The 17,597-nt window shown below is 43.7% G+C and overlaps 1 protein-coding gene across 2 annotated transcripts in view; it reads left to right on the top strand.

Annotated features, from left to right (window-relative positions):
* PTH1R (parathyroid hormone 1 receptor) overlaps nucleotides 1-16,407 on the top strand; it is a 97,165-nt gene extending 80,758 nt beyond the window's left edge. For both annotated transcript variants that reach the window (XM_085539110.1, XM_015852965.3), the window contains 6 exons: nucleotides 4,593-4,653; nucleotides 6,523-6,589; nucleotides 9,338-9,432; nucleotides 11,347-11,488; nucleotides 12,266-12,307; nucleotides 13,034-16,407. In XM_085539110.1, the coding sequence (XP_085395236.1) occupies nucleotides 4,593-4,653; nucleotides 6,523-6,589; nucleotides 9,338-9,432; nucleotides 11,347-11,488; nucleotides 12,266-12,307; nucleotides 13,034-13,396 (770 nt within the window). In that variant the 3' untranslated portion in view covers nucleotides 13,397-16,407. The remainder of the gene's footprint in view (nucleotides 1-4,592; nucleotides 4,654-6,522; nucleotides 6,590-9,337; nucleotides 9,433-11,346; nucleotides 11,489-12,265; nucleotides 12,308-13,033) is intronic.
* The last annotated feature ends 1,190 nt before the right edge of the window (nucleotides 16,408-17,597 follow it).

Here is a 17,597-nt window from a genome sequence, read left to right as displayed (position 1 = left end):
CAGCCAAAGGAAAGCAGTCTAACAGCCATGGGTTTCTCTCATTAATTCTTCCAACCACTGCCAGAGAATAATCATTTTATCAATGCGACCACAAAGCTGAAGTCACACCTGTCACAACACCCATCATCTGTGTGCTTCCAAAAGTTTGAGGTTGCTTCATTTAAATTCCTCTGGAATGAGAACATAGGATCCCTCCCGTTGCATTTGTTTTTGCTTTGTTTTGATTAGCATGATAATGTACACACACACACCCGCACAGACGTATTGCTTTGATAGCTTTTGGGCACTGAAAAGGACAAACCAATCCAAGAGCCACTGGAGTCAGTGGAAAAACTCCAGTTCCCTGCAGCGGGCACAGGATCCTGCCCATACCACAGCAGTGAAGGACAGGGATTTGGTGATAAATAATTATGAGGTTCCATGGGGGTATAGAAAATACATTTCCCCCCCAAAACTTGGATTTTTATTTTATTTTATTTTGCTTGCACAACAATAAACAAGGGAGGATTTTATCCCGCTTGGAAATTTCCAAGGTGAAGGGAAGAAAGGATCGCCCTACAACAGCTTATTTCCAGTCTACAGAGGAAACCAGAACATACAGTTTGGTCTTTGATGCCAGATCCAAAGGTTTCCAGTCGGGTCTTTTCAGTCTATGTCCTCACTGGCACAAAGGAGCACAGCTCCACGGAAGTCAGCAGCACTCTTCGTGCAGTTGCAAAGGAGGCACCGGTGGCAGAAAGGAATGTGTTTCTTGCCAGCACACAACAAAAATAAATAAATAATGGTATTATGGGCAACAATAAATTCCCCAGCAGTCTGCAAGTTCCATGCAGCTGTTTTATGAAGGAAGTCTAAGAAGCATGACCAATAGCCAGAAAACCCAAGCTGATTCCACTGGCATTTTTCCTTCACACCACGTTAATTCCTCCGGCTGGACTGCACTGGCTTTCAGCTACAGTGTAAGTAAGTGAGCATTGCAGGAAGACCTGAGCAAGACCAACAGATCCATGGGTTGGTGAATCACAGAATCATTAAGATTGGAAATCTTAATCAAGATCACCAAGTCCAACCCATCTCCACCATTCACACTGACCACGTCCTACAGTGCCACATCTCCACATTCCTTGAACACCTCCAGGGACAGTGACAACCCACCTTCCTGGGCAGCCTGTGCCAGTGTATTTCTGAGAAGAAATGTTTCCTAGTATCCAACATGAATCATGATGGGAAGCCCTACACGTTTATCTCTGCAAAAATCATCCTTGCCTGAAAGTACTTGTGCCCACCAAAGCAAGCCACCTCTCTTACTTGCACCTTTGATACATGCACCATTTATCTATTTGCCAGAAGACACATGCATGGTGAGCATGCAAGAAAAGTGGCAGGAGTGGCCACCAGGTTTAGTCTAGCTTGAGGTTTGCAATTTTTCTGTCTGGTGGGAGATTATAGAGCCACAGAATCATGTAGGTTGGAAAATACCCTTAAGAACCCCAAGACCAACCATCCATCCAACACTACCAGTCCATACCCCTAAGCACCACATCCGCACATCCCTTAAATATCTCCAGGGATGGCAACTCCATCACTTCCCTGGGCAGCCTGTTCCATACCTGACTATATAGCACCTGCATTGTACACACTGTGTGTGTTAACTGGAAATGCACAGCGCATACAATGTGGATTCTGTAGAAGTCACTCACAGCATCGCCGCCCAGTCACACACTGTTTCTGTAGGCATGGGGAGGACACACATGCAGCCATCTGCTCCTGCATCTGACAATACACACAGCCAATAAGGAGATCATGGGCTTCTTGGAGACATGCTGTCCTTCCCTTGGAGAGTTGGCCAGATGCATTTAATCACAAATGGCTTTCTTCCTTGCGGAGCTGTATCTTCCTGGGCACTTGCCTGCTTGAGGGTACATTTAGATGTCTGACTTGGAGGTGTGCTCAGTCCTGATGCTCTGGTTAACGGTTCTCCTATCTGTGGGTGTCATGAGTGCTCAGCAGCAGGGATGGTTCATCCCAGGGTATTGCTCTTAATGGAGATACCTACGAGTTAGTGATCCATCTCTGAAAGTCAGAGAGTTGCTGGAGGGAAATCTGAGCCTTCTGACTCTACCAGCTTATGGACTGGATTACCAGAGTGGGAAAAAGTGGTTGAACTATAGAAATCATCTGATGGTCCAAAATCTACATGCTGTGTTGATGTGGAAAGAATATAGAATCACAGAAATATAGAATAACTGAGGCTGGAAAAGACTATTAAGATCACCAGGTGCAACCCAACCCACCCCACCATGCCCACTGACCATGTCATCAGGTGCCACATCTCCATGGTTGGGAACCCGTCCAGGGATGGTGACTCCATCACTAAAAACTCCACCTAAGAACAGGGTAGAGAGAGGACTCATTCTGCTTTCTGTAAGTGTAAGAATATTTATGATCACAATAAAGGATCGTGTTTTAGATGCACAAAGGTAAACGTAGCAATAAAACTGGTGCCAGGAGTTCAATTTGTGTGTCTTGCAGAAAATGTCTAGGATCCTTTCCCTAAGCTCGCCTGAGCAGACTGAGGTGGCAGCCCACAATATAAATACACATGAGGGGATTTTTAGATGTAGTTAACCTCTCCTGTATGTTTTATTGTTGCTAGGAACCTGGAACACAACACAGGATTAGTAAGAATGGGAACAGTGTCCTTTCTGAAGTACAGGACAGACTAGGGAGGAACAAGTATGTGTCCAATGCGTCCAATCTCTGAAACAATCCATCTTTCAAATTTAGAGCATCACCATAACGGGTGAACACTGCAGTCTCACAGGCGGGCAGCAAACCTCTGAGCACAGGCAGCTGATGGAAATGAGGACATCACTAATGCTATCAGCAAAGTCACACACATCCAAGCCTTTGGTAGCCAGGAGTTTGGTGCATGCATGTATTTTTCATAGATGGTTCCTTAACATTGAGGAGGAAATAGATGGTGCTTGTTACAATAAATCATCACCTCCCCCAAGCCCTATTCTTCAGCATGCTCATGGGTTCCCAGTGCAATAGGTTAAGTATTTTCTTTCCATCGCAAGGGATTGTAAAGCAGGGTACATTCCTTATAAATGTATCTTTGTAGGCTGTGCTGCTGCTCTGGTCCTGAGTGAGGCTCTGTGTTTAATTATTTATGCTTTCTTATATTACCACAGCATTTAAAGGTTCCAACCAAGATAACAGCCCCGTTGTCCACATGTGTATGAGACAGGCGTCCCTGCCCCACACCCCAGATCAGGAAAGCGTCCGTGGTCAGGAAAGCCTTTAAGCACTCTAATGAGACTTAAGTGCATGCTGAAAGTTAAGCGTGTGCCTGTGCACGCCGAGCCCCAATGAGCTTAGACTGTGAACAGCATATTTACAGTCACCGGTGATAAATGTCGCCTTTATTTATTTTGTAATATATATATATATTTATTTTTTTTTTCCCACCTGAAAGGGGTTATTCTTCTGGAATTTGTGGAAGCTACTGTGGATTTGATCCTGCCTTTTAAGGGAAGCCAGTAGGGGACTCAGTTGTACAAATAAAGCAGAACTGGACCCTAAAAAAATAAATAGAAGATTGCATTTGGATATTGGTGATTCTTTTACTTTTTGCAGGGAAAAGATGATGCCTAGTGTTACTGTGCTGAAATGAGGATGGTTCCTTTGGGAGTTAACCTTAGGCTAGAGTATTTTGCAAGTATTACTCCAAATTCCAGCATTTGCCTGCTTCATACAGCAAGTTTCTCATACTTAGCAAAGCCTTTAAACCATCCAGGCCAGTAAAAATCAAAATGGAGCAAAGAAAATTTGTAGAGAGTCAGGAGCAATGAAAGGGGCCTTGACATTTCATACAAAACAAAATAGATAAAAACAAATCACCTCCAAAATTTCCTCCTTCAGCTGACAGCCACCTCTTACTGCTCTGGTCAGTGTATCAGTCAGGTATTGTCTTGGTGATGACTGAAAAGTGTGGTTCAGTTTAGGCTCATAGATGAGTTTGTTCTGAATGCCACATCCATTCCTTTCAATCAAATGGGACAAGATGTGTCTTTTAGCCTTGAGGAAGTGGTACCACGCAGCTCACACCTGTTCAGCTCTGCTCTCCGTCCCCAGAAGGGATGGATAGAGCCTTACAGAGGGTATTTTGGGATGGCTGGGAGGTATGAACAGGGGAAGATGCCAAAGGCATGGCCAAACCTTGTTTTATTGCTGCCACTGAGGCATTCAGGATGCAGTGCAACACTTCGGTGTACACAAGGCCATTTTATGTGTGATACATTTCAAGCTTGATTCCAGACCCACCTTCCCTTGAAGTCAGAGCAAAGGAGCAGATGTATTTGGAACAATGCATTGTATGAAACCCATTTCTGCTTTTAGTTGAATCAGTTGGCCAGAGCAGTCACACACGCTCAAGTCCTACAGCCTGTGTCTCTAAAAGGCAGAGCCAGAACGTGACACAAGAACTTGGTGATTCATCCTGACAAGTCCTATCCCTCTCTACTTGAACTTATGCTAAGGGAGACCTCAGCTCCATACTGACCCCACTGATCTGTGTTTCTTTACAGGACTCCCTGCTGTATTTGTTACAGCGTGGGCCAGCGTGAGAGCCACTCTAGCTGACACAGAGTAAGTCTGCTTGGATTTTCTTTTCTCCCTTTCCTATGTGATGCCTTTGTGGGGTTTTTGGCATAGGTGACTTCGAGGGTGAATCAAAAGGAAAAAAAAAAGAACCAGGCAAAGCCAGAATCAATTCCCACTATGTCATTAGCAAACTGTTAAGGTGAGTTTGCAAACTGATATAGTTGACATGGGTGCAAATTTCCTGGCTTCTCAGAATTTTACAGAATTGAATGAATGTGAACACCTGCAGCTGTTATCCATGGGGCTGAAGGAAACTCTTTCACAGCTAGGCAGAGACAGGAATGGCTTGAATCATGAATGAATGACCAGCAGAGCACGGTAGAGTTGAGTCATTCACTTCTCCTTCCAGTAGAAAACTGGAAATCATGGCACGAAGCTGGGAGGTAGGAGGTTCAGCACAGTCAGAGGAGGTGAAGCTGCAACTCTTTGCTGCAGGCAAGGTGGATTCCAGCATGGACCTAGGATTTAGAAGCCTTCATAAAAACTCATGGAGGATAAATTCCTCCAGACATATTAAACACTCAGTAATGTACTGTCATCCTGAACTGCAGATTGCTGGAAGAATTATTCTGGAATAGTATGATAGCCCTCTAGCCCAATTATCCTTAAATATTAACTTCTGGCTACTGTCAGAAAAACAGATTCCAAATCAACCGCTTCTTATGTCCTGCACAAACACCCAAAGGCACCATATTCTTCCATTAAGCTGAAGAAAGCACCCATAGCGTCCCTGGTACCACAAAGCCCAGGGCCGAGCACACAACAGGTTTCATCTACACCCAAAATTTTGCTATTGAAATTTGAGGGGGCCGCAGACAACTTTTCAAATGGCTCTGCCTAGGAAGAAACTGCTTTTCAAAGGGTAAAAGCTTAAGCTGTAAGCATGGAAAGACTTGGTAGCGCAGCTACTGAAGTATGACACATCTGCACTGGCACAGTCTCGTCCTCGTACAACCTCTCAGTCAGTGCTGGTGGTTTCTCTGCCCCTGTCTCTCACTTTCCTTGAATAGTTGCCTGGGAAGAGTCTGGCCCATGAAATGAAAACTGCAGCTGCCATCTGGGTGCTGTCTGGCTCAGATAAAGAAAGGCCTGTGGCACTCTTCTCTCTGTGGTTGGAGAGAATTCAAACAGAGTAATTAACACCAAGTGACCTTATTCCATGGCTGCTGGAAACTCATGGGAGGAAATAGTGTCCAGCCCCTTGTCAGCAGATGGAAGACTATAGGTGAACGTCCATGCTACCAACAGCGTTCCCTTTCAGTCTTCACTTGGATAAGGGCTAGAGTTGAAGAGAAGATAAAAGCTTTTGTGCAGAATGGGTCTCGCCATGAGAACAAGGTTGAAGGAGGCACACAGAATCTGAATGTGAAAAAAAAAAACAGAATTATCCGTACCACCATGTATTTGGCAGGACATATCGCTGAGGATCTGTCAGGATCTGTGGAGGCTTATTCCAAGAGGTGGTATTAAGCCATTTAAACCAGTGTACAGCCCATCATAGTCTCTCTTGTTATCATAAAACCAAAATTATTTTTAGTGCATGTTTTTCTCTTAAAAAGGTGAAGAAGTGGGAAAGGGTGGGTTCATGTCCCAAGGCAATCAGTCTTGATGACAATAGAAAGGGCTGTTCCATCATCTAGAGAGTACAGCTTTAAATGCACTTAACAGAGGTTTCAGTATTGAATGGTATGACAGCAGAAAAGGGGCTAGTTAGAAGGGTTAGAGCCAGGCCTTTACAAACCAACAGACTTTAGAGAAACCCCAGCCTGCCAGGGAGGATCTGCCCAAGGAGACACCAAGTCTGCTGGTCTTTGTAACCAATGGTATCCTGATGGGATGTCAATTTCTTTTCAGGTGTTGGGACTTGAGTGCTGGCAATTTAAAATGGATTATTCAGGTGCCCATCCTGGCAGCTATCGTGGTGAGTACTGGCTGATCACAACAACTGGGAGGCAGTGACTGTATTTGGATGATGCCTGCACAGTGCAAAGAGTGGGCCAAGCTATCCTGCTCTAATTACACTCTTCATGTAGTCTTACCAGGCACCTGCAATGGGAAGCACTGTGACAAGCTGAATGAGGGGAAGCTAGTGGGTCATGATGTGTTTTAGTAGAGTCCTAACTAGCTTGAGAACCTGCTTTCAGTTTTCAGGCACTACCCTCTTTCTTCTCCCTGTCATTCTCTATAGTCTTCTATTACTCTATTATCTAATATTTATGTAAGTGCAAGAAAAAGAGCTTTTCCACACTCACGTGCCCTAACTTCCCATTACAAACAACCATGAGTAGCTGAACAGAGTCGTTAAGAATCTCTCTATAGTTTTCAGTGGGTTTTGCATCAAACTCTGTGTACTTTGCTCTGACTCACAAAGCAGGAGTCCTTTGAGATATGATCAGGGTGGGTGAGAAGAAAGCCAGCCTTCCTGCACATAAGCAGCAGGGCAGTTTCAGAATGCGATCATATGTGTGATGAGTTGAGCTGCTTTGGATTTGAGGGGGATTTTTTTTCTTCTTCAGAATTTCCTTTTGGTAGAAATTCTCCAACCCGGCTCTATCAATCAGTTCTGCACCTTGGAAGAAACAAGTCACCAAGACCACATCGTGGTCATTGGAAACGAAACAGGAGGATGGAGAAGTTCATATAGTTCAACTAGATGAATGCCAGCAACCTCATTGCATTTAATTTAAAGCCCAATTAGAAGAGAAGAAAGAGCTCGATTGAGGCTCGTCCTTGTAAAAATAACGTTCCTCCATGAGGCTCTGCTGTGCTTGTACCCTGGCTATATGCAAATGCAGCTATTTATCATGTAAAAATATTCTGCGGGTTGTTTCTGTTTAATTTCTGTGGGTTTATATTGTTCACTTGGCTGCTTTTTCAATTCCCACACTGGCTAGTCATATGTTACTGGACTAAGCTATGCATTTTCTGGATGTAGTTGCAGAGAATTAAAGGCTGAGGGGTATGAAAACCCTTCACTCTGTTTCTACCTTTGATGCCATTAATTTTTCTGTATTTAATTTAAAACTTAGAACACGTTTGAGGAAAAGTCACAGGAGTTTTCCTTCTGACTATGATAAGATTGAGTATCCCCAATGTAGTGGACAAAGGCTGAACAAGACCTCACTGCTGCGTGTTTGAAACTGGAAAAAAACTCATAAAAGAAACAAAGCTTCTTTTTTTTTAATTTTTTTTTTCTTTAAACATTGGTTTCCAATGAAAATTAATTATATATGCCTGTAGGCCATGTTCTCTGATTTATCTGTAGGCTGCCTATGGTTTGTCCATCCCTCTCAGAACCCTTCTGCCAGTCCGTAAATTCTAACCAAATGGGGTTGCATCGATGTTAAATTCCCACAGACCTCGTGAAAATAGTCAAATAGATACAGGAGAAAAATTCTACTAATGCCCCTTCAAGGAAAAGGGCGTAATGTGACCTTACTCCTTTTTAACACAGAGGAGAGCTGTTTGAAGTGAACTTGCACCTCGTTAAAGGAGAAAGAATCCAACCACAGAAGACAAAGCCATAGCAAACCAGGCTGTGTTCATTCAGCTGTTCAGGGAACTACTTGTTTTAACAGCGAGGATAATTAACCATTGGAACTACTTCCCATGGTTGTGGTAGGATCTCCGTCATGGAAACACTGAAGCCCAGATCTGCTGTAGCTCAAACCAAAATGAATACAAGGAGGTCTTATGGGCTGTATTTTGCAGGAGATCAAACTAGAGGTCCACAATAATCCCTATGAGCCTGTGTGTGGTATGGTAATTTGTTTCCTTGAAATGCTGCTGTACTGTTATCTGAGAAGTCAAGCGATCACTGTGAACCTCCAGAGAATCCCATAGGCATCTACATTAGCCCAGCAATATGCTGCCATATAGGTGCTTACACAATGGATCTGCACATGGCCTGACCACATCACCAAGAGCAAATGTGTGTGGGGTAACAGCAGGCATAATCCTGGCCCCAGTGAAACCAAACCCCAAGGACAGACAAAAAGCCAGGAATCCCTCCAAAATCTCCTTGTTTCTCACCTCTCATAAGTGTCAGTGTAACTGAGAGATGTTACCTTTTGCGGCATTGATCACTGTGAGCATGGACTGGGTTCATGCTCTGGTTCAGCATCTGAGCAGAGATGTACTAGGAAACATATTTTTTCTGCTGTTTTTGCTGTCCCTACTGTCCTTATCTGGTCCACACTAAACACTCCTCCAGAGAGTTATATTACCCTTCTGTGTTCTTGATCTGTCATATCTAGATATGCCTACTCTATGTCTTCTACATGATGCAGTTTCCTCAATGGAAACATGGAAAAACAACATTCTAATGCTCCTTTCAGCCCAAGACAACCTTCATCTTGGGTTGACTGTAAGGGACAAATAGAACCAAATTTCACTTTGCTCCCTGGACACCAAACTCAGACTGAGAAGAGTATAAGGCCATAAAAATGTCCCATACAGAGTTGTAAGCCACCTTCATGTGAAGACAGGGTTTTTCCTATGGAGGTCATCTCTTGCATAGAAGATCTTCCAGCTCATACATGGCACAATCACAAGGTCATTGTATGCCCCAGCCTTTTGACTCATCTTGGGGAGACACTGAATGGCCAACATGAGCACTGACTGAATCTTTTTTATATCTTGTTTTTGTTTCTTTTTCTTCCTCTTCCAGGTAAATTTTATTCTTTTTATCAATATTATCAGAGTCCTAGCAACCAAGCTACGGGAAACAAATGCAGGGAGGTGTGACTCACGACAACAGTACAGGTGAGTCATAAACCCTCCTCATGTTTTGGGTCAAAGTCCCCGCTTAACTACAGAGGGAACCCAGGGTGGTTGGTTTGTCTGTAGACACTGTAGACACCCAAAACAAGGCAAGGGGAATGTCATCTTCTGTGTAATGCAGAATGATCAGCAGCCATTTAAATCTCTCCTAAACTTCTCCAGTCCAACCCATGAGACCTGCCTTGTAGTATATAGAGGAGTTCAGTTCCTCCAGATAGTTTGGAAGTGACTGTACTGGCCTGGAACCAAGAGTGCAAAAATAAAAGCATTGTTTATGCTGTTGATGCCCCTAAAGCTTGTACTGTTTTATTTATTTTTGCTTATTTCCCTCCTGTGCTTTGTAAAACATGGTCTGTTTGTTAAACCTGCCCTTCACTGGGTGCTTCCTGAAACTTTGCTGGAAATCTGGCATTTCCTCATTTGTTTTGTTTTCTTTTGCCTTGCCAGCTCTATTCTCTTGATAATTTAGGGTATTTGTAGCATAGTCAAAATGGGATAGAAAAAGCAGATTGCTGAGCCACCTCAGCTGCTTGAGAGCTCCCAAGGCTTCTCATCATCTCTTGAGCTGACACATAGTCAGGATGCACACCGAGGGGAAAGAACAGATTAATTTGGACTGCAAACCATGAGCTCATTGCTACCATCTCACTCTCCAAACACAAGATGTTTCATTTGAAGCAGGAATGAGATTTGGCTGGAAAATATCTCTCCATTTTCCTTTGCCGCCCTGTCACAGCTCTGATTTATCTATTTATTTATTTATCCCTGGCTGAAGCTTGCTATTAATTATGGTTTGGATGAGGCCTGCTCCTTAATGTTTTACATTCCCTCAGTGGTTTCCAGTTGCTGGACAGAGATGGTACCAGGGCTTTCTGGTAGCAATGTCTGCCCCCCTCAATAGTTGCCTGCACTCGGTGACTTGCTGTAACTCTTGGCAGCAGGCTTAATCCTTCAATTAGCATCACTTCCAGGCAAGGCTGATTCCCTCAGGAGCAAACTCAGCCAAGTACTCAGGGCTTCATTGTAGCTCACTTCTATCCCCTCCTATAAGTCTTGAGCTGAGATGGAACTACTCCTTCAAACGGGAGCCTTCCAGGGGATCATGGACTCATAGAATCACTGAGTTGGAAGAGAACCTTAAAGACCATGTGGTCCAACTCCCCTGCAATGAACAGGGACACCCACAGATCAGTCAGGTGCTCAGAGCCCCATCCAGCCTGACCTTGAATGTCCCCAGAATTAGGGCATCCACCACCTCTCTGCGATGCTGCAGTCTGAAATGCCTGATGTGATGATCTGCTCCTTACCCCATACTGCACCATCCTCTTGGTATCTAGCATGATTCTGCTCCTAGGTGCACTTCCCTCCCTACCCTACCATTTCACAGAAGGCACTGACCCAGAGTGGGCCTTTATGTCTTGCTTCAATGAGCAGATGATAGATAAAATTGCAGCATTACAGAAAGACTGAGGCTCCCTGGAGATCATCTGGTCCAATCCTGACCAAACAGGTCCAGCTGGAGTCAGTGGTCTAGGTCCATGTCACCTCTCCACCTTCTTTCCATGTTTCTGTCCCAAAATAGTGAATAGTCTGAGACAAAGAAGTCTTGGTGCTTTCATCTCCAGTACCTACATTGGCATCACACAGAGACATGTAGAGAGGGAGATGTGCTGAAGGATGGATGGGGTTGTGTCACAAGTCATAAGGGAAGAAATAGCTTGAAACTGCAGACGGACACAGTGCTTTTGTAAATGTAAGATATACAGGACTAGCTAAGGGTGCATGTTTAGACAGAATGATATTATGCATGACAGACACCCAAGGTATAGGATGGACTGGCATGGCTGGGAGTTTCATTCCATCTGACTTTGTCTTTCTCTTTCCTTGTTGCTACAGGAAGCTGCTGAAATCTACCCTCGTCCTTATGCCTCTGTTTGGCGTTCACTATATTGTTTTCATGGCTATGCCATACACAGATGTGTCAGGGATTCTTTGGCAAGTTCAAATGCACTATGAAATGCTGTTCAACTCTTTCCAGGTAACTGTTAACTGTGTTGTAGCTGTTAAACCATGGACATAGACCATGAGATATTCAACACAGAGAAGAGGGAAACGAGAGTGCAGAATGTTCTCTTTGGAAACAGTGTTGTGTTTACAGTATGCCAAATTTCATTCACAAGATCATTTGACAATATTTTAGCAGCGGGTATGTTTTATATTTGCAAAACAGAGCGTAAAAAGGGTTAGTGTGCTGCTGTTGAAAGATATCTTGCCCCACAATATCCATGTAGCTGCAGACCAGACATAAGCTGGTAGAGATCCAGAGACATGTTGTTTCAAATTTATTCAGATTTACTTCTCTCAAGCTGTCTTTCAGTCCTGTGAATTCATTCCTCAGTTCTAGGTTTGAGCAATATACAGTTTCATTTACAGGACTGTCCCTATATAAGGTGCAACAGCAGGAATATGCAACTCTCTGCAAGCAGAGTTGTGTTGCATGGTCACTGTATGCCTTCCCTGAGTGATTAACATTTGGTTTATGTTCTACTACCTATAATCACAGTCAACTGGTGTGAATAATGAAAGGTGAACAGTGGGTCTGGGCAGAAGAAAGTTTAGATAAACTGTAAAGAAGATGGGGACAAAGCTTGCATCTGTGCACTTCCACAAATCCTGCTGGGTGAGGGTGGGATAAAATAGTCACTGACCCCATCAAGATCTAGGTAAACTATTGGCCAACAGAAAAATGTAGATGGTTTTCTCACATCTCAGTTCTTTCAATTAACATTAATGTGCTGTTTCTTCTTCATTCTAGGGATTTTTTGTTGCCATCATATACTGTTTTTGCAATGGAGAGGTAAGAGTCATAAGCTTCTTAATTATCTCCTACCTGTGTTAAGCTAGTTGCAATGGCGGGTGGTAAAGTGGATGCACGTCAGTGTATCCCTCTTTTTCTAGAGAAGCAGCCCTAGTCTGCACTCAGTGAAAGATCTGTCCATCTACACAGAAAGTTCATACATTCATTTTGGTCTTAAAAGAAATACAGATCAATCTGCATCAATTGATGAACTACTGGAAGTAGCTAATGGGAGAAAAAAAGTGTTTTTTTTTTTCCTTTTCCCAGCACAAGTGCTGTTTAGTGGCACTTAATATCAAAGCTGTGTCAGGAGTAAAAGCGGATTGATAGAATAGCTGTCTAATCATCGAGCTCTTTTGTTAGGCCGAGCTTTGTTGATCTTTTTATTCTGTTTCAAGTGATGTGCTTTTATTTTCAGATTGTTTTTGAGCTGCCTTTGCTTCTTTTAATCCCTTCTGTAGCTGCACAGTAAAAACTTAGCTGATCAGTGAATGCACACTGAATTATGTTCTTGAACAAACATGAAGCTGCTATGGGCAGAGTTTATGGATTTAAAGGTGAAATGCAACTACAGATAAGTTCCTTATGTCCTGCAGCATGAACCCAAGATGTCTGTTCCAATTTCATCCTCCATAGAATTCCCATCCATGCAGATATTAGCTCCTCCTGATGATTCTCTCTCCCCTTCTCCTTCTACTCATGTTTTTTTTCCCCCTCGTCTCTCAGGTCCAAGCAGAAATAAAGAAGTCATGGAGCAGGTGGACACTAGCACTTGATTTTAAAAGGAAAGCACGAAGTGGGAGCACAACCTACAGTTATGGACCAATGGTTTCCCACACCAGCATCACAAATGTAGCCACGAGAGGGGCACTTGCCCTTCATCTCAATACAAGACTTATACCAGGGACCCTCAATGGACACCGGAATTTACCAGGTTATGTAAAAAATGGCTCTATATCTGAAAACTCTATGCCTTCTTCTGGACCAGAGCAGTACAACAAGGATGAGGAGTACCTGAATGGCTCTGGGCTTTATGATGGAGACAGACCCACAGTACTTGTTGAAGAAGAAAGAGAGACAGTGATGTAAAGAGAAGAAGAGAAGCAGCAAAAGGGTGAAAAAGGTTCCTGGAGAGCATTTAGTGGGCAAGAATATCAGGCCACACAATGGATGCCAAGGGTTTCCATACCTTTTCTCTGTTCTGTGGAACGAGAGGTTAAGTTATATGAGAAAAAAAAAAAAGAAAAAGTGAGCCATCAATGTGGCCAGCAGTTGATCACACACATATACCCAGTGATCTAAGTCTCCCCAGTGTTAATGGAGGCAGGGCTGTCCACGGGCCTTGCCACCTGCTGAACAACAGAGATGCTGAGAGTTTGCAGGGAGGGTTGCACAGCAGCACGTGGTCCTTTTACTTCTTGGAGGCTTGGGCAGCCAAGGAGGATGGGAATCTCACCCAGTAAAGCAAGAGTCTTGCGGGGAGTGTACATTGCCATCTTCTTGCAAGGGTACAAGCCACACTGGGCATCAGTGTCTTTGATTTGGTTTGCCCTTTCCTTTTTGAATCTGTCTGGTAACACACATGAGAATGACCAGGGACCCTCAGGTACCATAGCTGCCCGTTCTTGCAACCTGGTTCTTAACATGGACAGCTTGGTACAACTTGGGACATGTTCTTCCCTTGGGTATACTCATTCCTTGGCAAAAAGCTTCTCTGGGATGGGCAGGATTAACAGCTCATGGTCATTAGATAAAGGCAAAAAGCTGCATTCTTCTTTCCTTGACCTGAGTATCATAGCAAGCCAGAAAACAGTGCAATTTTAAGATGGGAAATGTGGTTATCACAATGTGTGACATTTTCAGTCTTCCAGATACAGCAGTGGAGATGGGCCCACTCTGCCTGCTCCCAGGAAGTTTGAGATAGGGAAGGGTGTTTGCAGATCTCCAGCTTATGTGCCTGTGTGTGTGTAGCTAAGACCAGCTCAGAAGGTCACTATCTCAGCCTCCCTCTTCGTGGAAGCTCATGGAAACAGACATGAGTCACGTTCCTATAAAGTTACAAATTTCTGCTCATCCTCCCCCTCCAAATTACTTGTTTCTCACTAATCCAAACATTCATGAGGAGAAACACAAGATGCTGGATACAGCCAGGCAAACTTGCCTTTATGAGGTTCAAGGGCAAAATCTGCTGGATGTAAGCGCAGAGATGGCTCATGGACAGTCACCTTCTGAGCATCTTCTTTCTTTCCCATTCTTAGCTGTTGGGACATTCAAATGAGTCACACACACACATACAGACATCTGGCCAGCATCTTAGCTGGTGTGATTACGTATAATTTCAGCCAAAGTCACTGAGTTTGACTAGGGATGCTTAGAAGAAGAAATACGATTGGGGTTGTCTGAGAAGGGAAGAGCACAAGAAAATTTAGGTTAGATGTTCAGAAGAAAATCTTTAATCAAAGACTGGAGAGGAACTGGCACAGGCTGCCCAGGGAAGCTGTGGATGCCCCATGCCCTGAAGGTGCTCAATGCTAGGCTGGATGGGGCCCTGGGCAGCCTGAGTTGGTGAGAAGCAACCAGACCATGATTGGAATTGGATTGGCTTTAAGGTCTCTTTCCAGCCAATCATTCTATGATTCTATGAAATGCCTGATTCCTACAGGAGAAGGAGAGCAGAATATTTTGTCACTTGCTGGTGGTTTTTGCAAGGAGAGACAGAAGGTTGTTTTCTGACACAACTCACGTATTCAGCAATGGCAAAGAGACACCGCCATTGTTGTCAACAGTGTTTTGTCCTTCACACTTCAACCAGCTGAGCACCTAGAAAAAGGTCTCTTCCAGTTCTGAAGCATGATTCAGAATTTCACAGTAATGAGAAATTAGGAACAAGTGACCAAACTTGTCAGTTCCTCAAAGAAAAGACTCTGAGCTGGCCTGGATCCTCTCTTCAGCCCATCGTAATGTCACTATTCCTTTGCTGCAGTCTGAGAGTCTCATGGTTGTCTTATTTCTTCTGGGCAAGTTTCTGGAAGCTGAAGTATTTTTACACCACCTGGCTGATACTGAAATGGAGCAGAGATCAGTCATTGGGGCAGTTTGCAGAAGTCCTTTGGGATGCAGGTGGGGCCTATGGGATGTCTTACCATCTGTCCTGATCCTTTAGGTATGTCTGCTGTGACGTACCAACCAGTGCTCCTGAGATGCATCCATTCACTTCACACTGCAAGCACTGAGTACGTATTAAGGGCTAAATTCCCCAAAATTCTGAAGGAGGTCAGGATGAGCCTAAAGATGTTGACGCTGTCTTCTGTGTCCCACATTTTTTAGGCTATCTCTCAGTTTGAAGCCCAGTGTAGTAACAAACCTCCTCCCCTTGGCATCTCTGGGTTTTAGATTTGGACTTGGTAGGGAGCATGATGGCTAAGAAGCAGCCCTCTGCAAGGCACTGAAGCACCTCTCAAACAGCTGCAGACCTACATGAGCCAGTCTTTAAAAGCCAGTATTTATTTGTGATGTTTGTTTGGTTTTTTTTCCTCATTTTGTATCATTAGGATAACTCAAAACTCCTCATAACCATTTGCCACCAACCGGCAGCTATCACAGCATCAGGTTTGCAAAGCATGATCTTTTTCCTTCTTCATGCTTTTTTATTGTTCTTGTTGCTATTATGAGTAATAATACCAGTAGTATTACAGAGAGGTTAAGTAATCTTGCAAAGAGAAGTCAGCTCTAGTGAAAGTTTGGCATGGAGAGCTCTGCAGAAATCTGGGTCAGCCCCGCTCTGCTCTCTGCTCGCCTTTTCCTCGCAGACATTGGCACAGCCTCAGGAAGGAATCAAAGGGGCAGAAGTTCTTACCAGAGTGTGTACAGCTGTTATTCAGCATCCCGTGTGGTTGAGCTGCCAGTGAGAAAGAAACACATTGACTGTGCTGGCTCTGGTTTTCTGCCCTTCCAGAAGTACGTTGTGTTTAAATCGTGCCAAGTAGATGCAACGACCTTCCTTATTTTCTCACTCAGAGGAATTACTTGCTATCATTTCACTGGTGGGACAAAACAAAAAGGCATACAAAATAAAAGCCACCAACAAAACACAAAACCCAGTAATGACTCACCGTTTATTTGTGTTTCTTACAGAGAACTCAAGATTAATAACATGTTTGTCAATTGCTTAGCAAAGTTCAAGAAATTAGCAAAACCCATAAAAGTAGTTATAATCAAATTCAGCACCCCTCATAAACAGAAATGCATCCATCACTAGATTGTTGAGAATAAATGCTTAAAAACTGATGTTAAATGTAGATAAAGGTTACATGCACGAGGAACGTGCATGGGAAGAAATCTTTGCTTGATTCTTTCAAATACCAGTTGTACACAATAGATTCTTTTTTCCTTGGTGTTCATGTTCATGAAAAATACAGGGAAAATGTCTATACCATGACAGGGGAATACTTCTACCTTTAAAGATATGGTAGAATGTATGTTTGCCAAAGTCTGTTCCTGCCCTTCCTGTGCTGACTGCAGACTGCACTGTTGGCTGAGCGTATAGGCCTTGAAACAGAGAAGAAACCACAATTTACAGTTTTCTATTGTCCTGGAAGGGCAGAGAGCCAAAAGGTTTAGATATGGAATACGGTCACCTTCACTTTTCTCCTTCACCAGGAGATGCAGGCACTTAATAAGGATGAATCAGAGCTCTCCCTCTTCTTTACAGGGAAGTTGGACTTAGATGGCCAGTAAGGGTTCCTTCCAACTCAACTGATTCTATTGTTCCATGTCAATTTACCCCCCATGCAAAGGTCTGATCCTCTACAGGGTGACAGTTCCCATCCTGTCTGATTTACACATGGACAGAGAGATGTCCTCAAGATCACTTCTAAAGGCAAAGGTGTGGCTTGATGAACCTGATTGCTTTTCTTCCTCCATGGTGTCAGCTTTTTTCTTCCTTTCCTGTAAACCAGCTGGCAATATGCAGGACTGGTTGCCACTGAGATGCTGGGCTTGGGCAGGGAATCTCCCTCTCTAGCAGGTTCATCTTATGATACCCAGCCCTGCACCTCATCTGTCCCAGCCATAGCAACTCAGTCTACTAATAATCCTGAGTCCATTCCACTTGATCTACCTCTTTACTGAATAGACATAGAAATGTTAACGTTTCTTGGACTCATGACTTTTGGCAGTTCATCATCATTTTTGCTTCGCCTGCATTTGTGCAGACAATTGTTTTTACACCTTCTATAAACTGCTTTGTCTTCATTCAGATGAGATCATGTCTTGTCCCCTTCCTCACCAT

This window comes from Coturnix japonica, chromosome 2 (assembly GCF_054131305.1).
Source record: "Coturnix japonica strain WE chromosome 2, WE-NBRP24, whole genome shotgun sequence".
Lineage (NCBI taxonomy): Eukaryota > Metazoa > Chordata > Aves > Galliformes > Phasianidae > Coturnix > Coturnix japonica.
Note: the sequence above shows the minus strand (reverse complement) of the source record. Positions and strands in the feature narration are given on the sequence as shown.